We start from the raw sequence: 27,788 nt of genomic DNA, 5'->3' as shown, positions 1-27,788 counted from the left end.
ACCTTTCTAGTATAATTCTAGCTCGGTGTGTTGGCTGTGAATCAAGTCATGGCGGCTGAGACAAGTCCAGGATAGTTCACGAGCTGTCTCTGGGGAGCCACAGGCACAGACAGTTCTCCACTGGCATGGCACTGGCCCGACTGGGCTTGATGCATGATGGTGATTTGGGAGCTGCTACCTCGTGCCATACGGAGGTGTGACTATAAAGCTGGCGCGACCAAGTGGTGGTCAGGAGGACGCAGACTTTCGGTTGCACTGCAGCAGCTGGTGCTCGTGCTTTTGGTGCTGTGTTTCTCACAACCACGGCCAGGAGCGTGTTTGGCATGCTCTCTCGGGGACTGCGATGCTGGTGCGGCGCTGGAAAACCAATCGTTCGGAGAGCTCGACCTCTGGCAAGCCTTTCAAGCGCACCAGGTAAGACAAACTGCGAAGAGTCGTCACTAGAGTCTAGACTTCATTTGTAGCTCTAACTACTTACTATCTTGCACCTGTCGGGTTCGAGAGGTGGCAAATAATTCTTTGGCCGGTTCGAGCGTAGCAGCGTGGAGCATGTGGATCTCTTACCCTCTGATTTGCTGAACGTTTCCTGCGTGTACCGTGGCTCCTGTCATGACTATTACCTTCTTCGCGAACACCAAGCTCGTCACTTTAGACGTGTGTTCAGTCTGACTGGAGTCGTGTTTGGACCGGTTCAGCGGCTCCCCGCCAAACAAAATAATTATACAAGTAGTCATCGTCTTGACAAACTCAATTACTTGCGAGGATCTCCTGATACAATTTTCTTCTTCCGGATATTGGAGGTTGGGAGAAGATGGGCGCTAGGTCATGAATGTCTATCTGAACGATTATAGGTCTAAAGTCGGAACAATCAAGTAGGTAATAGTTACGCAGCTTTCTTTTCATATCAGTACTGTACTCTACTGTTGGAGTACAGACTAGCAGTGTAACAGCACCGTTGGGCATTGACAAATTATTTGTTATGGCGCTGGGCTAGCCAGTGGCAAACCGCAGAGGTTTTGGTGGGTGAGGACTGAGGAGGGCTATCATCAGTGAATTATTTTGGCAGCTACAGCCGGAATCATCCTCGGCCTTCTACGTTTTTACTTTGCGAGTAGAAGGGTGGCACAGTTCTTTTAAAATAATTTGTAATGGTCACGTTCCTCTCCAACGTCCAGTACAATCATGTAACAGTCGTTTCCAAATTCCCAAGCCCTATGCTAAGAACATACAGCAATGCATTCATAAAAATGTTTGGCGTCAGGCACAACTTCTGTTTGCTTTCGTATGCGAATCACAATCCTTGTTATGTTCTTGCCTGCAGGTTGGCACGATACTCACGTTGAGCGAAGAGACACGTCTAATCTACCTTGTTGCTGCTAATGTGTCCTGGCGTCGTGAGGAGAATGACGGCACAGCAGAATGGTGGTTTACGGCAAACGGCACCTACGAAAGCGTTCCTAGAAGTAAGTAGAATCATAGTACATGCAGTACTGGTGCATCCACCTTAGAACCATTTCTTGCAGTGAAGTGTCGCTGAGCAACATCTGGTTACAACTACTGCCAGGCACTGGACTGTGTACTGGCGATGCAGGGCGCGTACACAGGCATGTGCTCGGATCTCTGAGAAGCCTAGCCAAGTGGTGGGTGACCACAGTGCAGTGCATTTCCACAGCGGTGTGTGCATGTGTGCGTATGTTCTGTGTGTGTGTGTGTGTGTGTGTGTGTGTGTGTGTGTGTGTGTGTGTGTGTGCGTGTGTGCGTGTGTGTGTGTGTGCATGAGCGTATGCTCAGTCTAGCCCATGGAACATGAACTTTTGCTGTGATAATATTGTGCTCCAGAAAAGCCAAGAGAGGAAATCGCTGTACTCACAAAGTGATTGTACTGAATATCGGACTCATCAGAAAGACCTGGCTTGCAATGCTTCTGTTCTATCAGCTTTGATCATGTGCACATGTTTTTCTCCCACACTGTTGCAGATGTCACAGCAGCCGAGTCTGTGCAACTTGGTCAGCTTGACTGGCTTCGACTTCACTTTCTAGATTCATCTGCCATTGGTGATATTCAGTCCACTTCCCTCGAGTTCATCGCTGTCTCCCAGAGCACCAGCGATAACTGTAGCTGTGCACATCACACTCTATCCTTGTGAGTGGATCATGTGGGAATAGAACTGCTCTGATTGTTACCATGGGAAAATGAGTCACTGGATACCCTACACACACATTCATACAACTTACAAGTGCAGGACAGCGAGCACAAGTCAAACGTTGCTTCCTTTTTGGGCTCTAGCATTTATAAGAGCTCTGCAGAACGCCTCGCTGATCCGAGTGCACACTTCTTCAGTCGCAAGATCAGTGCTCCATGTGGAGTTTTGATTTCCACTCATTTTGTCGTTGAATGCCAACTGAAGTTGCTATTGGCATTGTAGTGGTAAAGCCCCCACCCCTTCCCCGAATCAGGTGTATGTGCGTCGACTTGCCACTATTGCCAGTCCCAATATGCTTTAGATTAGTTTTCATGACACAACAGGGCGTTGGACATGCTACGCTTGCTGCGGTATTGAAAAATTCTGAAAGGCACAATGGTATTCTACTAAAGGTTAGCCTGATATAGTTGACCATACCACCCAAAATACCGTCCAACACCCCTGCACTTACACTTTACAGCGTTACACTGAAAGTGTTCAGTGGATGTGAATAACTTATGTTCTGTTTATTCCATCTGTTCTGCTTTCACTCCACAGTGCAACTCCATCCGACCATACTCCAATTCACCTGGCTGCTGACATCGAGTTTCTACCGTCAACATTCTCCAGTGTAAGTTCCGTACTGCATTTTCTGGAGTATAGGCGGCACTTTGAACACTCAAAATTCACCCAAAAAAGGGCTTATACTCCGATCATCAAATTAACGGTGATAAATAGGATAGATATCTGTATTTCGTGGCAAAAAAAATGGAGGGGGGGTCGAGCTTTTACTCCGGAAAATACGTTTTCACCCAACTCGCAATGGTGGATACTCCAGTGTTGCCGTCCAGGCATTAGCACCGTCACCCATTACCAGTACATTGCATTTGTAACATTGAATTCACTGCATTCTTCACAATCTACTCTGTCTCCTGCAGATATCCTCCTTGCTGTCCTTTTCGACAAGCTCTGCCGCATTGGGCCAAGCTGCACGTTCACCAGGCGACAATGCTACTACCGGCCCGGGGCAGCCCAAGATAGCAAGCAGTAGTGCACCTGCAGAGCTGACGCTGTTCGACATTGAGCACTTTGGTATAGCCGTGACGTCGGTGTCTGCCAGTACCGGGTCTTGGCAGGCAGCTTACGCTGGGAGTGAGAACACCGATGTCTTCCTGGAGCCAGGTGTGTATTTTGCTGGAGCATGCAGTGCGTCATTAATTGGATGCATACAGTAGTCGGAGTGCCATTATCCGTACCTCTCGATGCGCGGGGCTGACTCCGAGGGGTTCGGATGAGGAGCGTGTTCGGATAAGGGAGCAGTCACACATTCATCTAAAATGTGTATATCCCCTCGCGCCCTCATCATTTCTCATTCTCTTGAACCATATTACAGGAATTAGACGCACTCAATCTCCTCAAAATGACACTTTGGGTGCCCATTTGAACCCCACAATGTTGCCATGTATCCTGTGCACCATTTTAAAGGTGCTTTGGGTGGAGAAAATCAGCAAAAACTCATTTTTATCCCTAAAATCCAGTGCAAACAGGCGTTTCGGATAATGATCATTCGAATAGTTGGCGTTCGGAGAATCGGCATTCTACTGTTCTCTCAGCTACACATGCCATATTCCAGTGTAGAGCTACACATGCCATATTCCAGTGTAGAGAAGAATTCTCATGACTGATTTGTTAGTATGTGGTGTCTTGGCTGGACCATTAGAGACCTGTTTCAATGAGCTCGACATAGGGAGGGTGGTGCTCATGATCTCCCCTTCCTCGCCGCCTTTGCCCCCCCCCCTCCCCAACCGAAGTCCGGTACCCAATCCCAGAGTGGACCTCCCGAGGTGCGTGGTTGGCATAGTGCCATTAGTGGTTGCAGAGCGTTGCCGAATACGAGGTTGTGAGTTCGATTCCCAGTTCGAATGAAGATTAGATTAGATTATTTCCATCTCCAGGAGAGGAGATGCAAGCATTGTACAGCGGAGTAATTATTCAACACTTTTTGGATCCGTAGATAAGCCTTGTGATCCCGCATACAAGCTTAGTAATCAATACACAGAGACTGAAGCATTGTGGGGGCTGATATTGGTCCCGAATATGCATTCCATGACATGTGCTTTTAACCAGTATGTTTTGTTTTACAAGTATGATGCCTGCTGTGGCTTGGTCTGATTTCCCCGCTCACAGGAGAGCAGCAGCCGCCAGTGTTGCTAGGCCCCGATACTCTCATCGGCTTTGTAGCAAGTCTGCACGTTGAGTTCGAGTGCATTGGCGAGGCGCCCAGCGTGTCCTTCGTTCCGTGGCAGCTTGGTCACGACGCAGACCTACAGCAGGCACCAGGGTAGGTGCCCGTACCCGTACCTCTAGTTCAACGCAGACCGTCTCTCCAATATTGTCGTGATGTTTTAATCGACAGCTATGGGTTTGAAATTGTTGCGTTGTGAATCCCACCACTGAGTGTGTGTTTGTAAGAGATGGTCATCTGGTCATGGGTAGAGTACAATGCTGTAGTGTGTGTGTGTGTGGGCCTGGGGGGGGGGGGGGGGGGGGGGGGGCAGTGGAGAGCTATAGTATAGCTATCCACTATGTAGAAGCAGTTGCAATGATGTGTTGTGTGGCTGTCACTGCCTGTCTCTTATTGCCAGCACCATTCTCTGCAATACAGTCATGTTAGTGATGATGATGCCAGTCATTGTGAGATGCGTGGTAGCCAGGACCTCTACATGACATTGTGTTGTTGCCTTCAACTTGCATGAGATATGCCAGCGCTTGTCTGTGGTAAGCTGGGTTCAGTAACTCGTCCGTAAGACAGTTCAGATTAAGAAGGACAGGCAAAGATGACTGGATAACACCGCCCAATCTGGGATTTGAGATTTCAACAATCGTTTCTATGGCTTCGAGGTGCAGATTTCTGAGCACCACCTTCCAGTTTTTGAAGATAGTCCATGGTCCATAGTCCATGGCCTGCAAGCCAACCAACCCTGCATGTACAGTGCCAGTAACCTCTATGTTGTGTGTGTGTTTGTGTGTGTGTGTTTGTGTGTGTGTGTGTGTGTGTGTGTGTGTGTGTTTGTGTGTGTGTGTGTGTTTGTGTGTGTGTGTGTTTGTGTGTGTGTTTGTGTGCGTGTTTGTGTGTGTGTTTGTGTGTGTGTGTGTCTGTGTGTGTGTGTTTGTGTGTGTCTGTGTGTGTGTGTTTGTGTGTGTTTGTGTGTGTTTGTGTGTGCACAGTGTAATTCACATCAGACCCGTTGACCTAGGCTGTGTGTCTGAGGAGCCTGCAAGCTCTGCACCCGTCGCTAATATCGCCAACACTGCACTTCAGCCGCTGACGCAACCGGCGGTCGCAAACTCAGGCACGCAGTATGCTGCTAGTCCCGATCCTGTCAGCAGTGTGGCTGGCGCTGCAAGAATCCAACCACTTACAACAACAGCTGTGCCGGAGTCTCATCCTACTAGCTCACCTACATCAGAAGAGATTCCCATGCCAGGGCATGCTCTCACTGCTCCTCTACACGAAACACCTACACGCATCCATGTGCCAGTGCCTGCCATCACAGCCACTAGCTATCCAACTATTGCCGGTCAGGTTACCGTAGATCCTAAGCAGGGCGTTCTTGCAGAAGATACACACTCAACACCAGCTCAGACTGGCAAGTCAAGACCAATGGTGCGTCCAACACAAGCGGAGCAGACCACTGTGCAGCAGCCTGTAAGGACACAAGCTCAAGGCACGTCCGGGCATACAGATCCAATGACAGGGGTTCCAGCAGCACACACTCTTGCCACTGAAACCCCTCCTACTGCTCAAAGTGAGCTGATGTCTGCGCGGATAACCAGCTCTCCAGTCCGAGCCGCTGTACCCGAGCCGGTCAAGAGCACATCACCAGCTACTACAGACCTACCACCGACATCGGAACGAGGTCAGCCAGCGTACCATTGCTCGCGGCCGCCCACGTCCGACTTGCCAGGCTGTGCGCTAGCAGATGGTCTGCTTGTCCCCAGTGCTCTGACTGCCACGCCAAGCATAGCTATCATACTGCCAGGACAGTTTACAGCAGCTATACGCACGTATTGGAGCGGCTGGCGAGGCGATATAGTCGGTTACCATTTTGAGTATTTTCCCATGCTCTTCGACCAAGCCACCGACAAGCTTGTGCTGGCGCCGGGCCCGATCTTCGAACTCGACTTCTACGCACCGCCACGCGATGCCTTCACTGTCTACCTGCGGCAGGGCATCTATTCATTTGTGCTGACCGTTGTCACTGCTAGCAATGCCACGCAGCTCGCTAGGCAGCTAGTCCTGGTGGCTGACTACAGTGCCGCACAGATACAGACCCTGGACTCTAACCCAGTGCAGATCACCTCACTTCATAACAAGACGTGGAAGAGCTCCAAGTCGCCCATTGAGGTCACGTGGAAAGATCATTTCCTGAACAGCTTCATATCAGAGCACAGCCACTACCTGCTACCGGTCGAGGGGATTCCTGGCCTGTTAGATATTTACGACCAGACGTTTGGACAACTGTCCATTCACGGTACGAAGAATCTGCGTGGCGTGATATCATTTAACTACGTAGCATGCGCCACTGTGGACGGCAAGCAGAAGTGCAGGGATGGTCGAGTTCGGCCAAAGCTCGCTCAGCGTGTATCATTCGACTATCCTGAGCTGCTCATGCCAGGTGCAGAGCTGCACATTGCGATCTTCGCTGGAGGCATTCTCGGTGCAACCAAGTCCTCCTCCGTGTCTGCCTATGTGGACCTTAGTCCGCCTGTGATGATGTCATTACATGCATACACAGGCGTCAGTAGCCATCTATTGGTCGAAGGTCTCGACATGGGAGAGGATGAATCCTACGTGGGGAATCTAGCAGGTGTCAGGTATCGGCATAATACACGGCTAGTGCTGCTGGAGATGTCGACTGCGGATGAAGAGAGTGGCATGGAGCAGGTACAGGTGACAGTGGAATCATCACTAGACACGGAATGGAGTGCGTCACTTGACCTGCCACTGCCATACAGTGCCATATCCCAGGTAAACAGCACATGTACATAGTACATAATTATTGTGAAAAGAAGAAGGACAAAATGTTACGAGTTATGACCATCGGATTATCGGATTATCGGATTATCGGATTATCGGATTATCGGATTATCGGATTATCGGATTATCGGATTATCGGATTATCACCATCCGACTTACATAGTACATAGTACTTGTTTTCAGCCACCAACACCACACAAGACATTGTCTGTTTTAAAAGAAAGTACAGAGGGGAGGTGAAGGCGTGTATGTGAGGTGGGGAGGGGGGGGGGGGGGGGGGCAATTCCTGCGGTAAGTTGCATCCCGGAGCTCAGTAAACAAACACCCAAACGTCCTGTAGGAAACCAGGGTCTCCTCTGCGGCGCAGGCCTTTTCAATGCACCATCCACCTTGCTACACTGCTTTCGTTCATGAATACTTTCAAGTGTTCCAGATTGCACACATACAGCTGTTATCCCAGTGCTATAATATTTATTACAGTAAACCTACTTGGATGAGTTCCTAGTTTGGGAGTATCCAGTATATACTGATGTAGCCATGCAGATGTAGCTCTTTTTTTTATAAAGCTACATGCCGTATTCTACCAATGCTTTAAAGCTGCATGCTTACTTTCCCCCATTTCCCAGTAACTACAGCAAAGCTCTGGTAGAGTTGAGGGCACTGAATTGGCATGTGACACAGTAAGTTTGCTTGTGTACAGTTTGTCACTTTTGCCGTTAGCTTATCGCTCTGTTCAATAATGTCTCCCCGTTGTGCTCAGATCATGTGCAACCTTACATCCGGCTGCTCTTGTCCGCTGGACGGCGCATCGTGTCAGCTGCACTATGCTAGAGGAACGTTCGAGATCCCGTTGAGCAATAGGCTTGTGCCTACTGAACCAACGGACAGCATTGATGGCCTGAATGGTACCTCTCCTGACAGTGACAATGACACCGTGTTGGTTGATCTCCCTACAACAGAGTCGACTAGCATAATAGAGGCACCGTTGGAGATGACGTTCAGCTATACCCTGCTCAATCGTGCCGGTCTTGAGCATAGCGCTGTGATGCAGGTGACTGTCAAGGACTTACCGGAAGATGATGCTTTACCGCTGCCTGTGATTGTTACTAGCCCCAGCAGTACAATGCTGATAGTACTAGTCAACCTGAGTGCAGTGCAGGAGCACATTATGCCAAGCGCTGCGGCTGTTCTGAACGATGCTGGACACCAGCACAATACCAGCCACAGCACACCCCTGCACTTGATAGCTGTTGTGTGTGCCATCAATGCACAGCAGCGGACAGAGTCATGTCAGCATCATGCCATGCCTGAAGGTGGCCAAGTCACACTGTTCGGTCTGGACGAATATCAACGCTACGCTGTCCAGGTGTTACAAATGAATGGTGTGCGCTACAGTGATATACATATCATTGTAACGCAGGAAGATGGTAAGCTCACATCACTTTTTTTCTTTTCTTTTATAACTTTGAAGGAGGTTGCGAGCCAGGGAGTGGCCCGTAAATCTTTGCACGCAGAAACTTACATGGGCATCAGGCTGCATCACGCTGCAGACAGCAGCAAGGATAATACGATTAACATTCTTCAATCAAGATTGAACCAGTCTCTGCACTCCAATAGTATACCTTTGCTCAGCTGCAGTCAAATATGCTGAAAGCGTACAATGTAGTTCTGGGGAAAAGCCTGGTAACCATGGTAACCGCCTCATGCAACTGGCCTGCAGAACTCGAGGCTGCAGATTTCACGTGCATGTACATGTGCAGGTACCACTGTTCTACGGACCTTTGCCCCATGGTCAGAGTTGGCCTTGTCTTTACCCAGCAAAACATACAGTAGACCTACACTTACGTGGGCACATTGTAACTGGGCACTGCCCCGCGTAACTAGGCATCGCCCGAAACTCAGAACATACAGACTGAAACTCAGAACATACACACTGATTTAAACTCAGAACATACAGACTGATTTCATGCAGAACATACAGACTGAAACTCAGAACATACAGACTGATTTCATGCTAGTAACCAATATGAAATGCCAATCAATGTTAAATTTTGTTGGCACCATTTTCTGTTAAAAAGCCAAAATTGTGGGTCAGAAAGTTGCCCGGTAGATGAGAATGCTGGATCAGGGGAGATAAGGGAAGCCTTTTACAATGATGCCGCATCATGACTGTCATGTGATCTCACTGTCTGACTTGTATGCTCATCCTGCACAATGATATGTTCTCCTCTGCACCTGTCCAGTTCCAGAAGCGGCACCTCAGAGCGTGCAGGCAGATGGTATAACCGAAACTGGCGTAACCGTATCCTGGCAACCACCGTCACTGATTGAGCAGAATGGAGTCATCATTGCGTACCACTTCTATCTTGGGATCAGTGCAAATGGCAGTGGCAACCATTCGGGTGATAACTCACTTGAATCCGTATCCCATTACGGTCAGTAACTCCTGCTTCTCTTTCTGGAAATGTGTTCCTTGTGCTCCGCCAATATGGCTTTATGCTAGCGGAAATTTGCCCAGCATAATACATGCATTCCAGGCTGAACTTTCTTTTGAGTTAGCACGCATTTTGTCTTTTAAAAGCGTTATTCGTGCCAAGAGTGGTTTACACCATCGTTACTCTCAGTCTCCCCTAACTATAGTCTGGACCAAATCTCTTTTTCAAACCCATTGTTCCAATTTTCGAGCATTTTTGAGTCTTTTTTTCTCTTTTCGATTGTCACAGTCCTATCCAATATGTCTGACATGACATGGAGCTATACGGGCCTCATACCTGGAAAGGTGTACCAATTCAGCATATCCGCATTGACGCGCATCGGAGAAGGTCCACGCTCTACACCGCTGGTCTTCAGCACAGAAGCAAGTGGTAAGTGCATTATCCTGTCCTCGGAATTATCAACATTACATTTTCATAATAACTAAACCGTGTGCTAGCTAAGCTAGCACAGAGTGTGCAATTTCCAGGCTCATACACATCCCAAGAAAGGATCCACATGAAACTATCATGGCTCTGTGCTTCGCACACGGAACACTCTACCAGTAGTTCCTGGACAAGTTCCAGCAGAGAATTCAATAGGAGAATACTTCTGTCCAACTCCTGAGAAATTCAGTGTGTTCGCTCAGAAATTCATCCCCGGAATATTTAAAAAGTATATTGAAGGAGTGGACACGCCGTACGGCCGTGGTTAGTCCGTCCTTTTTAATTAGTCGGAAAGCACCTTGGTTAATTGCCGGTCTGACAAAATTACATTATATTCCTGCACCTGCACCTCAATAGCTGAGAGTGGCGGCGTTCCTGCAGATGCTGAAAAGTCCAACTTTTGTCCAACTCCTGAGAAATTCAGTCTGTTCGTTCAGGAATTCATTCCCGGAACATTTTAAAAATATTTTGAAGGAGTGGACACGCCGTGGTTAGTCCGTCCTTTTTAATTAGTCGGAAAGCACCTTGGTTAATTGCCGGTCTGACAAAATTACATTATATTCCTGCACCTGCACCTCAATAGCTGAGAGTGGCGGCGTTCCTGCAGATGCTGAAAAGTCCAACTTTTGTCCAACTCCTGAGAAATTCAGTCTGTTCGTTCAGGAATTCATTCCCGGAACATTTTAAAAATATTTTGAAGGAGTGGACACGCCGTGGTTAGTCCGTCCTTTTTAATTAGTCGGAAAGCACCTTGGTTAATTGCCGGTCTGACAAAATAACATTATATTCCTGCACCTGCACCTCAATAGCTGAGAGTGGCGGCGTTCCTGCAGATGCTGAAAAGTCCAACTTTTGTCCAACTCCTGAGAAATTCAGTCTGTTCGTTCAGGAATTCATTCCCGGAACATTTTAAAAATATTTTGAAGGAGTGGACACGCCGTGGTTAGTCAGACATTTTTTAATTAGTCGGAAAGCACCTTGGTTAATTACCGGTCTGACAAAATTATATTAATAATATATTCCTGCACCTGCACCTCAATAGCTGAGAGTGGCGGCGTACCTGTTCCAGCAGATGCTGAAACGTCAGTCTAACTGACTGCACGTGACACGAACCGTGATTTTTGTTATATTTCTGACAGATATCTCTGCTTCTACAGTACCACCTTATTTGCAAGTCCTTAGCTATGATGTTTGCAAGAGTGGTTTACACCATCGTTACCATCGTTATTTTTTATTCCGAGAAGATGTTGATCAGATCAGATTCTGGATGTATTGTCTCTGTTCCGCTCATGTGCAGTTCCATCGGCATACCCTCCTAATCTAACCGTACTTGCTACAAGCACAACCTCCGTCACTGTCAGATGGCATGCTATGGAGGGCATCTTTGAAAATGGACACATTCTGAGGTACCAGGTTATGCTGCGGCCTGTGCAGAACACTTCTGAAACACTCGCGGGAAAGGAGTTTGCCATCGAGGGTAGCCACTTTACAGAGACATTCAACAACTTGCTGCCTTTCACCGGTTACCTGGCACGGGTTCGAGCTGCTACGGAAGCTGGCTATGGCCCTTGGAGTCCCGCGGTGGATGCCGAGACATCGGAAAGCAGTGAGTTAGCATTCAGGTGCAGTGTAGACAACCACGTGATCCATGTCATTGTGTCTGAGGGTATCATTAGTTCTTTACTGTAATACAAGATGCTGTAACTGTGCAGAACTACATCCAAGTAGACAAATTACTCAGAAAAAAACCAGGGATATCATTTTGTGCTGGATAACACGTTACTGGGATTTATACATACAAGGAGGAGGTGTCAGTATCTTTCTGCTGGCAGACAAGAAGTTCTACTTTTTTTTTAAACTGTTGACCAATTAGATTGAATATGTCGCCTAAGAAAATGGAGCACAGCAGAAATATGCACTTGTTGATGAGTGCTGTATTCACTTACATTCTCTTCTACACAGCACACAGCACACAGAACACATGGTGGTACTGACCTAATAACAACGATTTCAATGTGGTGTCTGTGCAGATCCTGTTGCTCCAGTGCTTGTACCGCTAGCGACCAGTGGCACGTCTGCATTCCTCTCCTGGCGCTGGACAAACACCTTGTCCAATGGCGTATTGACTGAGCAGCAACTCAGGTATCGAGAAGACACTGCTGATGCTGATGCTTACAGGGTACTGACCATTTCTGCACAGACCTGGAGTATGAACATAACCGACATGACCTCCGGAATCACTTATGTGTTTCAACTTCGGGCGGCAACGAAAGCTGGTTGGGGCGAATTTGGCCAGGAGACTCAACTGCAACTTCCTCCGCAAGGTACTAGTGATCTCATATACTTTGTGATCATCTCATTCTGAAGACAGTCTTCTTATTTCTACCCAATCTGCTTTACGAATATCCAACAGCTTCTATCATTCTGAGCTCACCCAACGGCATGGATGTTAGTCTCTGTGCCTGTGCCTGTGTGTGTGTGTGTGTGTGTGCGTGTGTGTGTGTGTGTGTGTGTGTGTGTGTGTGTGTGTGTTTCTCATGATAGATGAATCCACGATAGGACCTCTAACGCTGCTCTCTCAGTCCAACTCCACTATGATGCTGACCTGGCCGGAGCACATACGCAACTCTTCCGCCAACCGCTTACCAAGCCCCAGAGTCTCCTACATAGTCACGTACTATGCCCTGTCACAGCACTGCTCCAACGTCGCGGCCGTCTCGGCAGTCTACTGCCAGTCCTCTAACCCTATCTCGGTGAAAGTGCCGAGCAATCAGGCGCTTTTGGTTGATCTGACAGCATTCACATTCTACAACGTGTCCGCTCAGCTGACCAGTACTGATGAAACGACGTCTCCCCAGACAATGTTTGCAATTCACAGAACGTCACCATCAGGTTAGTTGGCGGGTGCTGGTTTTGTGTGGAGCCATCATGTTCGTAATACGTAAGAGTTCTCTCTTTGCATTCGCGGGTGAAGTACAGTACAGGTTGTAAGTTGTGTGTGGGCTCTGATGATTCTTGTCAATCTGTTACTTGGCACCGGGTTCACAACCTTCCAGTGATCGGTCTTTGGTGAATACTGATCGGTCGTATTGCCGTAATTATGGCACCGCTTGAATGGAGCCTTTTTGTGAAAACACATGACGTGCATGTGTTAATGTGTGATGCGCATGTGTTAATGTGTGTGTGTGTGTGTGTATATATGTGAGTGTGTGTGTGTGTGTGTGTGTGTCACATGTATATTAGTGCTGATGGTGGTGGGCCTGGAGATCGTGTCCCGCTCGTCTCACTCCATAACTGTACAGTGGAGAACGGATCAAGAACACCAGCGACCCTACCAGCCTGCTAGTTTCCTGGTTCACACCACGTCGCTCTCCTCCAACTCAACGTTCACAGACCACCGGCAGATAGTCAACAGCAGTGTTACGGACACTACTGGCAAGACGGCGGTGACCTGGACACTATCCGATCTACAGGGAGACACACTGTATGAGGTAAGACTCTGATAGAAGGTTGGCGTGGCATGACTGTGCTTCCAGTGTCTAGTATGAAATGTACTCCTGTACGAGTCGCACCTCTCCATCGCTTCTATCTTGTACTCAGCCTTCTCCATCTTTATGGACAGTCATTTTTGCTCTGTTTCAGTCTTCTCGGCTCAGAAATCCAGTGGTTCTTGTGTGACTGTTGTTCTCCAGATCTCCGTTGAAGCGTACAGCCAGTTTGCTGTGCCAGTGTCCAAGCAGAAGCTATCTGTTTCAACGTTCACTCTCCCTTCTGGTAACTATGCTACTTGAAATTTGTAAAGGCCGAGTGCTAGTTCACGAATGATGCTAAGAATCTTGCTACCTGCTGTAAGCAATGCTTCAACTCATGCACAACTCTTGTTTCTTGTTTTGTTTCTGTTACACCATTGCAGTTCCATCTCAACCATCAGCTGCTGCTGTTAGATTTGTGCCCGAGTATGGCTTGCAGGTGGAGTGGTCCGAGGCACAGTACCAGCAAAGTCCCGTATCTGGCTATCGAATCACTCTGTTGTGGGCCAATGTGATGCCAAACGAGATCCAAGGTCAGTCAGCGACATCCACACCGGACCATTCATTCTACCATTACCGGCAGTCGCATCGCCTGTACTCGCCAAGCCAACGCACATTGACCATCCCTGATCCACCGCTCAACTCCTCCGTCTACGTCCTGGTCTCTGCTTGGTATGCGGACAGTGCTGGGAAGAGGCACGAGGGGCAGATGCTTGGAGCAGGACATGTGCACACTACTCTAACTCATGGTAAGCTGCAAGGGAATATAGGTAGACACCATTGCCAGTCATCAAGCTGCCGCGAACTGCAACAGTCACTATGAGTGAACTTTATATGCAGTTGAGAGACCCTTGAACCCCGAACTCTGGACCCTGAACCCTGAACCTTGAACCTGGAACCCTTAACTTAACCATAACTTAACACGCTACAGTCTACATTCATGTTCAGTAAAACCTTCCTAGGACAGGTGACCGCTCTGAGAAGATGACCGCCTGTCCAAGAAGACCACTACAACTTGGACCAAGGGGTGTTATTTGTAGTGAAATGATGCCGGATAAGAAGACCACCTATAACCAGGGATCACACTGTGTAAGGTTCCTTGAACGGTCGGCTTAGACAGATTTCACCGTATCTCGAGGTATTGGTTGAAGTGCATACTCAACTAGCGCACTTCCCTGAAGAATGGACAGAATATTCGAATAATGCAGTGCGGGATGCGGGGAAATCAGCTTCTTGCTACTCACACTCTTGTAAATTCATACGGAGATTGATTTATATACGGGCGTATCATGCATGGTGGTGATCAGGGAATTCCCCAGTTTAGACAGTTCTGTCATTCATCACCTTGCCAAGGGTTGTTATAAGGTGTACTCTGTCATATGCTTGGTTTCTTTCAACTACCAACTGACAAAACCCCAGTACAAGAAGAAATGTAATGCAAGTCTGTGAAAAGGAAAAAGCAGGTATTTCATTAGACACTTTCCCCCATTGCGATTTCCGTGTGTGGCCTTGCTGCATTCCCGTGCACAGATCCGGAGCTGAGTATCGATGGGATAATGACAAGCGACGATGGCCGAGGCCTGAACGTGACTTGGCACGACAGCGCCGTAGCAAGCGTAGAACGTGACAACTCCATGCTGCTCTACACCGTTCGGGCTATGCTACATGGCCGCTGCAACGACCTCGTCTCACCCTCCAATGTACCACCACTGAATCGAAGTGAGGTGCATAATGATGATACCGACTATGGTGATGTTGTCAGTATAGAGCTGGACGGTAAGTGAGCGATGAGGTTCAACTGGGAGGAGAGTGCTTGACTTGTGATCATTGCATGTACATGTACATGTAGTAGCATGCCCCATATTTAATTTTAAGTTTTTTTAGTTTTTTTCGTGTTTATTTGAATTCGGATAGCTCAACAGTACAGAAGTACAACTACAAAGAGTACCGAATAGAAGGCCCCGAGAACGGGAAACCCAAAAAAAACAAAACAAAAACAGCAACATCAATTTACTGATTATGCACATTGCTTGAAAGCAAATCACAACAATGATTAAGAGTTAAGCTGTCTTTTAGCCAAATAGCCAATTTGACGCGGAAATCTGCGATAGTAGTGCAGGACTTCAGGTCGTCTGGTAAATAATTCCAAACAAGAGCCGATTTACTTGAAAAGGACAGAAAGCCCACAGCAGACACAGATATAGCGATTGATACTCATGTTATGAGTTGTTAAGCCGCGAGTAGTTCGGGTAGACGTACAGATGGGAAAGAGGGACTGCAAGCAAACAGCCAGCTTAATACAGTAACAGTGGAAAATGAATACAAGGAACAAAAATGCTGATCGATATTGGAAAGAGGAAACATTGAGGTGGTGAAGAAGTGGCGTGATATTAGCTTGGGGTGATGCGCCACAAGCAACTCGTACAGCGCGCCGGAGGAGTGAGGCTAGCTTGTTTCTATTTTTAGCGGATATAAACGAAAGGTGTACAGGGAGAGCATATTCTAGATCAGGCTGAATAACACCAACAACGAAAGTACGGCGGGCAACCAGGTTCATCTGGCGGAAAGATCGGCGCAGTACACCAATCTTCCGTGAGGCTTTCTGGACGACATTGTTAATGTGTTGGTCAAAGGACAGCTTATTGTCAACAACGACTCCTAGGCATCTGGTGCTTTCCACTTCCCCTAGCGTAACATTTGACAAGGTGATTTGCAGTTGTTGCCTTGGTTGTTGCTGACTCCCTGTGGCACGTTTGGGATGGATTTGCATGACGACGGTTTTGTCGGTATTTATCTGCATGCCAAGGGAGCCAAGGTGGTTGTTTAGTATCTCCAGTGCTGATGACAACTTGGCTTCGGAACGCGCCTTCGACGGATCACTAGAGTAGACTGTCTTGTCATCTGCGAACATCAGTAATTTTGAACCCGCTGTCTCCGCAAGCCGGGGAAGGTCCCTCAGGTAGACATTAAAAAGGGTAGGGCCTAAAATACTTCCCTGAGGAACTCCTCGAAACACTGCAAGACTTGAAGACTGGCTGGCTTGCGTGACGATACGCTGAGATCTCCCGGCGAGGTACGACGCAAACCAACGCAGGGCGCTTGCATGAACACCCATGCCATGGAGCGCAACGAGTAACTGTTGATGCTGGACGCGATCAAACGCCTTGCTGAGGTCGACAAAGGCTACACTGGTAGTCTCTCCGCGGTCCTGGGCCAGTTTCCAATCATTTACAGCAAGTGTGAGCAGTTGTGTCGTGGAACGAGCTGGTCGGAACCCAAATTGGTGATCGTGGAGGTGATGTTGTTAGGCCATGTTGTCGCTACTTCTTCTCAGTTAGGTCATGTTCTTTACATAAATCATAATTTACATGTAATATTTTATGGCTAGCCGTGTCTGGAGGTTGGGCATCCCTGTATGCTCAAAGGTGTGACTGCTATCTTATGCACATAGACTGTATTGTACACTGCACAGTAATACTGTTGATAAGGGTGGATTACAGATGCTCTTATGTCATTTCAAATGTACATTGGTTTGATTGATTGTTCACTGTCCATTCATTGGAAACTGGCATCCAGACCTTTTGCTGTGTCCCATCACGGTAAAGTTGTAGATATTGTGAAAACAACAGTACATCCAGCATTGCGAGACCCATGCAATTGTTCCTTACCTGACTGAGGCCAGAAAAGTCCAAGGACAGGGAATTGAAATTCAGCCAGACTTTTCAAAATTGGGACAGGTATGCCATGGAAAAATGCATGGAGAAGCAGATCCCTAACCCAGATTTTTCAAGTTTAAGGTGGGGCCGGTTTGTCTACTTTTTGAGCCTGAATTCGGCCAAGATCGGCCTTTCAAAATCCAGCTATTTTAGATGAATGGACTGTGGTGTTTTTCTGATCTCTGCATTGCTGTAACATAACTACCGTTGCTGTTGTGCAATGCCCAGGTCTTCGTCCGTATAGCAAGTACACGGTGGAGATTGCCAGGATGCTGAAAAGTGGCGGCGAGTCTGAGAAGCCAGACTATCGCTACGTTGCAACGACACAAGCACTCGTGTGTACGGGAGAATCAGGTATGTTGTGATGGTGTGTCGGGAGACCGCAGGGATAATGATTCAGAGTCTGCTGCCCCCCCCCCCCCCCACCACCTACCCACCACCTACACGTGCCATTACAGCTACTGCCTCTGCTACTGCCTCTGCTGCTGCTGCCAGTGCCAATGCTGTCGCTCCCGCTACTTGTGCTGGCCCTACTGCTAGAGTTTTTGGCAGAATTCTACAACTTGTCTTGTAGACTAACAACTGCTTGGTTTGTATCCTAGTGCGCCCAGGCCCGGCACAACACATTTACAAGCCTGCATGTGACAGTAAGTCTTATGGGGTGCACATGTCACGGAACCTCTATGTTACTATGATTTTCCATGCCTGATTGTAAGGGAACTGCCTATCCTTCTTGCTATTTCAGCTCCATCGACGAGTGTGCACGATATTCAAGTTGTTGCAGTTTCATCACGCCAGGCCGAGCTGTCATGGTTGCCACTGCATCTCACTGAAATAACAGGTTACATTCTAGAATATCTAGTACGTTACCGCATAGAGAATGCCCCCAATGTCTCAGCCTCTAGCAGAGATCGGCGATCGGTTGTCGGAGCGTCTTTTCTGGAGGCAAAGACTGTGTCCGTACATCGTCGTGTTCACACGGCAACACTCGAGGACCTATTACCCAACATGCAGTATGCTGTCGACGTGGTGGTGCGAACTGAGAGCGGTGATAGCCCTAGCTCAGCCTGGCTTTTCATCAAGACCATGGAAGATGGTGAGTACAAGGTTCTCACCTCTATTGAGTGGTTGTGCCCCCCCCCCCCCCACCCGGTGATTGGTGAATGGTGAATCCCGGCACATGTACCCTGCTTGGAAGGCATTATTTCTGGCTGATTTCTTGGTAAAAAGTTTCGAAGGATTTGCAAATTCCATTTTACACATTACTCGACTCAGTCGGAACACCCACACACACACCCCCACACACCCATACACCCCCCCCCCCCACACACACACACGCACGGTCTCTCTGCTGATAACATCACTTTAAATTCATCAAACTATCAGACAAGGCCTGACAATTTCGTGAATCTTTTTTAAAGTAGCCGTTCCAGCAGAGAAACCCCATGTGCGAGTGTGCGAGTGTTTGGACTGTGAGAAACCATGTGCGAGTGTTTGGACTGTGAGAAACCATGTGCGAGTGTTTGGACTGTGTAGAGAAATGATTTCTTAGTACGGAAACAATATATTATTATCTTGTTTCGGATTTCACTGCTGTTCCTATCTGTGGATCATCATACATTTGCAATGTTGCAAAATTCCGTGGAGCATTTGTGTTGCTGTTTTTCATGATAGAGGGTTTCTCACTGCACATCTGGATCTCATATTGTCCTTTAAAATTGTAGAACCGGAGATTCAGTCGCTGCAAGTCCGTCAATTCAACAGCACAGCAGTTGATATAGAATGGCTACAGTATCCGAACAGCAAGATCAAATCACTTCAAGCTACGCTAATACCACTGCCACTACCCGCACTGGATATCAAGCCAGAGGTCAGCATTGTGGATATACCATTTATTGACACAATTCCGCGGCGCTATCGACACACTTGGACGCAGCTGAATGCCAGAACTCGCTATCGAGTTGTGGTGAAGCTGCTTACGGCGTACGGCCAGGCAAACGCTAGTGTGGAGGTAAACACCCTGGAGAGTGGTAAGCATGTTATTTCTCTTTACAAACTACAATGTATTTCCTGTGTGCTTGATCAGTAAGACTGTCAATGACTGTTGCTGTGCCACGTGGATTTCCTTTCAGTCAACATACGTTTCCCAGTTGCTCCTCAGATCTTGTGTGTGTTCTTGATCATTGCGATTACCGTCACTTTCGCTGATGTGTTGAGTTTGTGTACTGTCTTGACTGCTCGCAGTACCGTCTCAAGGACCGAGCCTGCTATGTGAGTCACACAAAGTCACCACTGAGTCATCCATAGTCAATTTGACCTGGTCAAAGATACCATACGGCAAGGCAAACGGTGACCTTGTCGCCTACGTCATCAGCTACGGAGTCATGAACAGCACCAGTGCGGCGTTTTCCATGATCAACGTGTCGGCACACGAGGAGAATATCCTGCTGGACAGTCTGTTCCTGCCCGGACAGTACAGCTTTACGGTGGCTGGCGCTACCCGTGTTGGTGTGGGTAAAGCCAGTTCCCCGTGCACAGTGCATGTGGATGGTAAGTGGAATCATGGGAATATTACTATCAACAGCAAGAGGTTTCCTTCTAGTGCTGGTGGCAGGGAGCTTTCACTTCCTGCCGACTGATTGGAAATTGACAATAACTTGTGGATTACCTTTAAAAGAAAATTCTCGTTTGGGTAGAGCTTGTGCAGGCGTGATCAAAGAAGTCAATTTGACAGTTGCTCATGTAACGCTATTTATTCTTTTTGCGCTGGCTTAGGTTCAAGTACTGAAGATGCAGATACCGAGGCAACATCAGCTGGTAAGCATAATCTGTTACTGTGCATAATTATCTTTGTTGGCTACCATAGTGTATGCAGACAAATCTCTCCTGTGCGGTACTAGTCACTGTGATTCCGCATAATGATGTCTCCTGTTCTACAGTGAGGATTGCTAAAACTGGTACATGTACTGGGCTGCTCAATGCTATGTCTTGGAATCAGCTTTCATCTATCCCTGTATCTACGTTTGCACTGGAGGAAAAACTTACCAGTCCCATTTCACAATTGTGTCCGGGCACACATTTTGTGTCACACCAGTATTTTTCTCTATCGTGGGCTGTGGTTACCAGTTGCCGCAATGTGCACTGCTGCTGAACGTTGTGTGTCTGTGTGCAGGAGGAATGCCAGGATGGGTGTGGTTCTCAATAGGGTTGCTACCTGTGCTCATTGCCCTCTTGGCCATAATCACCTTGCTGGTGCGTCACAAGGAGAGCATCTACTGGCGAGTACGAGGCCACAAGCGTGGTGATGGCGGTGGCGGTGGCGGTGACACGTCGAGAACAAGCATGCGCCTCAGTACAGTTAACCTAGTACCGCTGCATACGTACAGCATGTACCAGTCCTGCCGTGGACTCCTCGAGAGCAAAGACCAGACGGAGCAGTTCGAACAGCTCGCCAGCTACACCTCGCAGCAGATTGAGAGAAGTCGAATACGTCAGCACCGAGGCATGGGCGTGGGAAACCTCATCACAATGTACGTTGCAAAGCTGAGTGAAGCCGGTCCGCAGTCAGACAGGGCATCGCCGCCAATCAAAACCGAAGTGATCATCAAGCAGTTACATCGCACGGCTGAAGGTGAAGGTACGGCACAAATGCTACTGGAAATCGACGCACTGAAAACGTTCCAGCATAAGAATATCGTGGAGATGGTTGGGCTGTGCACAGCTGATGTTCCGCAGATGATAGTGCTGGAAAATATGGCTAAGGTGAGCATTCTAATGTGGTGGTTGTTGGCATTGTTGTTGTGTTGTTGTGTTGCTGTTATCTCTATAAGAACACAAATATGAAAACTCTATGGATCCGTGGATCCATGGGTATGTGGGACCGTGGGTCCATGGGTGCGTGGACCCTTGGACCTGGACTCTTGGACCATTGGATCTGTGGACTCTTGGACCCTTGGATCTGTGGACTCTTGGACCCTTGGATCTGTAGACCCTTGGACCCTCGGATCTGTGAATTGATAAATATCTGAGGTGTATGCGCCACACTAGAGAAGTCCATGTTGGCAGAGACCAGCATTCCATAACCTTGTCTTTGCCTCTATCTGTCGCATGATGATGCATCTGCTGCTGCCAGTGCTGGTATTTCAATCTGCATGAATTTACGCCTTTTCAATTCTGTTCATGCAAGTGTCTGTAATATCCAATGGAAGATTATGACCACACATACAGTGCCAGTATTTCTGCGCAGGTCTAGTCAACAACACCAGTGTCTTCTCTCTTCCCTTGTTGTCGTCGTCACCAGGGTGACTTGAAGGCATTCTTGGCATCATGCCGCGATACGCCCATGTCGTCTTGCACCCGAGTCAGCCTCGCACAGCAGCTGTATATAGTCTATCAGGCAGCCAGTGCCCTGCAGTATCTGGGAAAGAATTGCTTTGTGCACGGAGACATAGCAGCCAGGAACTTCCTGGTTGGTGGCAATATGGAAGTCAAACTGGCTGACTTTGGACTGAACCAAGGTGAGTACTCAGAAGCGTAGCTGGTCCCCCTTTTAGGCGGGGGGGGGGGGGGGGGGGGGTGTGCACGGCCACATATGTGTGGGATGGCTGGTGCATGTCATTCATGATCACTATCGGTGCATGGTGAACCAACATGTAGGTCAAACATTTTAGGGTGTCCCCCGTGCCCCCCCCCCCCCCCCCGTGCCCCATGCGGGGTACATGCCAGGTGCTGTAGTACTTGTAATAGTCACACTACAAACAACAAACAATCTGACACTCTCTCTCCCTAGAACAACCCCCGCACACTATCTCGTGCCAGACCAGCCAACACACACGGCCCTGGGTTGAATGAAGAGTTTCGATAAAGAGTAAAGAGAAAACCTTCCAAGCGGCAACACTTTGGTCGAACCACAAAGAACGGCTAGTGACATGTGTATGATTGTTCTACTTGTGTTGTATGGCCTGCTGTCCTAAAAGGTTTATACTGTGAGGACTACTACAGCTCAGGCCCTGAGACTTCGCTGATACCACTGCGCTGGATGGCCCCGGAGGCTTTATTCGATGGCAAGTTCACCACTTCAAGCGACATGTGGTCGTTTGGCGTGCTCATGTGGGAAGTGTTCAGCCTGGGTCAGCAGCCGTACCACGACTACACCAACATTGAGCTGCTGGTGGAGCTACGGGAACAGTTCCATCCTGGCCAGCCACACCGCTGTCCGGAGTATGCGTTTGACTTGATGCAGAGGTGCTGGATGGTTCCTGCCAGTGCTCGACCTGGAGTCAATGACCTCGTCAAGGAGATCCTCCACTTCATGGCCAGCCATGCTCCAAGAAAAAATTCGACAAACTCAGTGTCATCTACCGATGATCTAATCTTGCTGTATGGTGAGCTGAATGAACTGATGGATGTTCTGAGTGATATCAGTGAAGGAGATTCTCCCCAGCGGTTTTCCAACACGCCATCACCGCCGAGAGCTGCAAATGTCACACGGCACGGCAGCTGCCCAACCAACTTTCATGTCTACAGCGAGATAGGCAAGAATCACGCGTATGATGACATTGTGCTGTGCAATCCTGGTGTCGAACTGCCACCTCCTCGCCTACGACCTCACTCCATGCGTGTGCTCCCATCGCCTGCCATGCCGGGCACGTCTACAAGAGTGGCCCGTGCTGCACGGGCAAGCCACCACCACCAACAGCAACAACAACGCCGAGAACCGACCGAGAGTATCTACCTGACATCGGTGGACAGCCTTGAGTCGTTACCAAGATGCCGATCATTCTCCACAATTGTGTAATGAAGAACTTGATGGATACAAGGAGAACAATGACGGTACTGCTATTTCTGAACAATTAAATGATGATGATGAGCCTCACTTGAACCATTTCATATGAGTTTTCCTTGTTTTGATTAACCTACTGGCCCAAATTTCTAATGCTAAGGATTTCTAAAGTAAAGTCAAACTCACGGTTATCTTTTGAAGCAAAATATTTAATTTAATGTATAATTCTAAAGGAAGAATGTAAGAACCTATTTGTTGGACCTTGAGCGACTTCACTAAAACACACACACACATACACACATGTTTTCTATGAAGTTAAAACAACTACTTCCACCTAGCAGTACTGTGCCGCGTGCTCTCAAGCAGCCTCAATGGCCTATGTGTTGCGTGTTCACCTTGTGTTTGCCGGGGGACAACACACTGTCAATGCTCAGTCATTACATATCATCAAAATTATTTTAAAAGTCCCTCTGCTGAGCAGATGGTGTGCTCATTTCTGCCCATGATTGGAGGCGTATATTTCATCGTAATAAAGGATAGTGCTATTTTCAAAATCACATATTTATACATTTTTCATTTCAGGATTGTTACATCTATTGTTTTATTCATCGCATTGTTAAATCTCCTTTCTCCGGAACGCCTGTTTGCTTTTTTCAAACCGCTTTATTATTTCGTTTTGTTTTACTTTTCCATTATATCTGATATTCATGATATCTGACGATGGGTGACTGGTCCGAAACGTCATAATTTGTTCAACGTCACTCATAAAAGAATTTTTCATCCAGCACATGCGCCAAGAGTGAATAGCAACTGAATAGAGCAGTTGCCAGTTGACAACCCCCCCCCCCCTTTATTTACAATGCAGTTGCGTGATGTCCACCATTATTATTTTGGTTCTTGAAAATGCTGGCGTTGTTGCAGCTGTAGTGGCAGTGGCTGTAGGGTGACGGTGAAGGCACATTTGATGCTGTGCTAGTGGCAGTTACAGTGTAATTTGAATACAAGCAAGACACAGACACGGTCAAGAGACCGCCTGGCTTCAATAACTATCTGGTATTAGCAACCACCACAAGATCACTATTCATTGGCACCAAAATTAATGTGCTTGTAGGGTCACCCTGGTTTCGGAGACCACCTTCATTTACAGGCCCCGATAGACTGGTCCAATAGGTGGTCATTGGAGCAAGGTTTTACCTGCCTGTAGCTCTGCCCTATCATACCATTGAAGAAAACGCAATTGGCCACGGAATGGAACATTCCAGTAGAAGGAAACGTAACCGTGAGCCGGATGCATGCACAGCAACAGCAGAGCCTCCTCGCAAGGCACCCCTACTCCAATGCGGAGCCATCAACTTCCCATGCCCACTTAAAAGGTATAGATTGCAACAGAGTGCAACATGTACTTCGGTGCAAAGAGACATTGTATTTTCACCGGCAATAGGACCAAAGAAAGAGATAGATGGATGATGTGTAGGATGGTCTATGTGAATCTGGTGACAGCAATACTGACAAAAATAGTAATAGAAAATAATTGATGATGTTCACAGCAAAACCATCAGCCATGGCTGAAGTCAATGGGTGGCATCCCCATCACAATTGATCTCCAACCCATAGTGAATTGTTCAGACTGCAGAAGCGTGCCTAGATGACCGAGACTAAAGTTCCTTTCATTTAGTGCTTCTCCGGATGGCAGTTGCTTGGTGGGACAAACACGTTGGGGTCGCTGATTCCAGGCACGACATCAAAGAACCTACGTGAAAAGATGTGCAGCAGAAGAGCATGGTAAGGTGTGCGTATTGTGTTAGGTATACGCAGTATCATATCACAGATGTAACGAAGCAGCCGTAAACAAGTAAAACAACTACATGTAGCTTGTCTTCCACTAATCGATATAGCCAATTGCCTGGTTTTTCCTTTGTCAAGCCTACGTTTGAGGATGCAATTTTGTGGGGTCCATCAACATTTTAGTAAGCCTCCATGAATGGTGTAAACATTCAGCTCCCATGCCCGTGTCATTACTTCAAGCAGAGCAGATGGCAAGGTGAAACACGTCACATTGCATATCGCCACGCCCTAGCCACACAAGAGGGTTGGTGTTTGTGCACTTCCAGGGTTCTTTAATCGTTATGCTTTATCGACTTACTCTTCGAATCTGGCACCAAATGTGGTGTGATTGAAACCATCGCTCCTCAGTGGAATGCAGCCGTGGGTGGTGAAGGTTCCGTGCCAGAAATATCCACGGTCCGAGAAGTAGTAATCCCAGGCAGAGGCCTCGACATGGCCCTGATATTGCACAGGTAGTGAGAGTACAGTACACAATCACTGATTAACCACTGACACCAATATCTTCTATGCGTGGGCTACCACTGTCACAATCCCGTCAAAACTTGAAGAGATCAAGTGAAAATGCATCACTACGTTGGAGAAATTTATAATGTGATGATGAAAAGTGCATGCACCGCTTGAAAAGTGCAGACTGCAATGTAATACCATGACAGAATGCCGCGAATGTTTACCTCGGACACAGCATCAGATCCAATGTAGAAGAGGCCGCGGAAGGATGCCTCAGCGGGAACATCATGGGGATGGAAGCCATCAAGAGAACCAGGACGGTCCAAAGACCTCTCCACACAATCTCTGGTGCCGAGATCAATGTAATATGCTTTGTGCTAAGAAGCAGGACATGCAAATACACAAAAGAGGAATATGAGAATATGAGCAGCATATGCAACAGTTAGTGAGTACTCAAGTAGTTTTAACCGCTTGGACTGACGAGCACAGAGAGCTATGGGATTACACCCACTCAAAGCGCTCATACACTTCACTCGCAGGTTATGACAATCTAGTATGATTTGTGCTGTTATGCAAGAAAATAATGATAGCGCACAAAAAGAGGCACCGGTATGTTACTGTACTGGCCAGTGCAACCCCCCCCCCCCCCCCCCCAAATACGATAGCATCGGGCACAGCACGGCTCTAGCACTACAGGCACTGGGGTGTGCCTACTCGTACCCGGCGCTGCTTCATTCAAGGGGGGGGGGGGAGGGGAGGGGGAGGGTGGGATGGGGTTCACGGGCCAGAACAGTACATGCCCTGTATATTGGGCAGGTAACAGCTTGGTAGTGAACACAGAGGACTAACTTGGTACCTGACTCTATACCTATACGCTCGTAAGCACATGGTTATAATAACCTAAGCTCCATATTGCACCCTATTCCAATGCATACACAAATCGAATCCATAATAACAATACTCTATATAGACACTATTAGCCCAAGACTGCGGGTTAATCAAGTATGCTTGCCATAAAGACATTATGCAGGCCATCTTCTCATTTTGGATTTTTAACAGAGTCTTGACAGGAAACAAACTGAATGTGAGGATGACGGATAGATTGAAATATCGAACACATGAGGCTTACCTCAGCGAACAGCTCAATAACATGTACGTAACGGTGGGTGGTGTTGCGGCCTGGGTCGATCTGCTCAATGCGTGCTTTTCGCAAACCAGTCTTGTCGTAATAGTACTTGGCCTCCATTGCAAACTCATGGCCCTCGACTGGGTCGAAGATGACCATGTTGGCACTCCATTGGGCTGGAGAGTCTGAAAGCAGAGGAACATCAACAATGGAGCAGATCGATAGAGTTTGACTTCTACACATATTAAAAAAGGAGAAAGACAAAATGTTACGAGTTATGACTAACTGTCCACCAAAGTAACCAGATCATATACAGTTACGTCATTTTATATTTTATCATCCACTAGTTGAGGGAATGGAAAAGGGAAAGGTCTGAAGAAAACATTGACTTCCACCACCAGGACTCGAACCAGGGATCTTCGCTTGAAGCCAGCGGTGCTCTAACCACTGAGCTATGGTGTAGCTGCCATCCCAGCAGAGACCGTTAAACATTCTCTTCAGACTTCCTTTTATCCTGCATGCATCATTTTTTAACAATGTGCTGCATCACTGTACTAGCTGTACCATGACCCAGACTGATAAAACTGACACGACTACACCATTACATCGAAGGTCCATTTATATATAACAACAATGCAACACAGCCAGTATTGGGTATGTTGTGTAGGTCATGGACCAATGGTAGATTTAGCCTCCAATCATGTACTAGTAACGGTATATGCACTCCGGCTATTAGCTACTCCACCAGTCCGATCAAGATTCCTCAGCTCTGTCGGTCAATCCAAAACCTTTCTCCATGAGTCCGGGGTTCTCTCCTGGCCGGCAGCCCTGCCAACACACTGTGTAAGGTGTCTTTTGCATGGCATCTGAGCGCATTCAAAGACCTTTCCTATGTGTCTCGTGTTGGGTTTGGACACGACCCTCACACACCTATTTTCCTCCCAAATGCCTCGCTTCACTAACGGCAATTCACGGTTTTTCCCGAACACCAGGCAACTCTCGGACACGGGAATAAAATTAGGTCACATTGTCCACTTACCACAAACCTCTGGTCTCTGGGCAGCTACGGCCACCACCACAGCGAGAACAGCCAACCAGCGAATCATGATTGGGAACTTCAGTCGTTGCTTCCTACCAAACACCACTAAAGGACTGATCGTTTTCTTGCCTTCTTCTGTGCCTTCAACCCCAAATCTTCGG

At 47.8% G+C, this 27,788-nt stretch overlaps 2 protein-coding genes across 2 annotated transcripts; one reads left to right on the top strand and one right to left on the bottom strand.

Moving 5' to 3' along the window:
- LOC135814057 (uncharacterized) lies at window positions 1-23,917 on the top strand. The gene is made up of 25 exons (XM_065327114.1): window positions 1-414; window positions 1,322-1,463; window positions 1,978-2,143; window positions 2,742-2,814; window positions 3,122-3,365; window positions 4,371-4,524; window positions 5,412-7,215; window positions 7,985-8,651; window positions 9,468-9,659; window positions 9,948-10,088; window positions 11,440-11,748; window positions 12,173-12,466; window positions 12,687-13,034; window positions 13,386-13,633; window positions 13,835-13,916; window positions 14,056-14,421; window positions 15,203-15,448; window positions 17,617-17,742; window positions 18,134-18,484; window positions 19,113-19,418; window positions 19,633-19,938; window positions 20,164-20,205; window positions 20,561-21,150; window positions 21,689-21,905; window positions 22,365-23,917. Exons 1-25 carry the CDS (start codon window positions 154-156, stop codon window positions 23,183-23,185), a joined length of 8,496 nt encoding a protein of 2,831 aa, XP_065183186.1. The 5' UTR covers window positions 1-153; the 3' UTR covers window positions 23,186-23,917.
- Window positions 23,918-24,573: 656 nt separating this feature from the next.
- On the bottom strand, window positions 24,574-27,788 carry LOC135814058 (mammalian ependymin-related protein 1-like). Its single transcript, XM_065327115.1, has 5 exons — window positions 27,628-27,788; window positions 26,592-26,773; window positions 25,687-25,839; window positions 25,314-25,453; window positions 24,574-24,920 (listed from the first exon to the last, which is right to left on the bottom strand). Exons 1-5 carry the CDS (start codon window positions 27,692-27,694, stop codon window positions 24,842-24,844), a joined length of 621 nt encoding a protein of 206 aa, XP_065183187.1. The 5' UTR covers window positions 27,695-27,788; the 3' UTR covers window positions 24,574-24,841.

The sequence above is a fragment of the Sycon ciliatum genome, chromosome 4 (assembly GCF_964019385.1).
Source record: "Sycon ciliatum chromosome 4, ocSycCili1.1, whole genome shotgun sequence".
NCBI lineage: Eukaryota > Metazoa > Porifera > Calcarea > Leucosolenida > Sycettidae > Sycon > Sycon ciliatum.
Note: the sequence above shows the minus strand (reverse complement) of the source record. Positions and strands in the feature narration are given on the sequence as shown.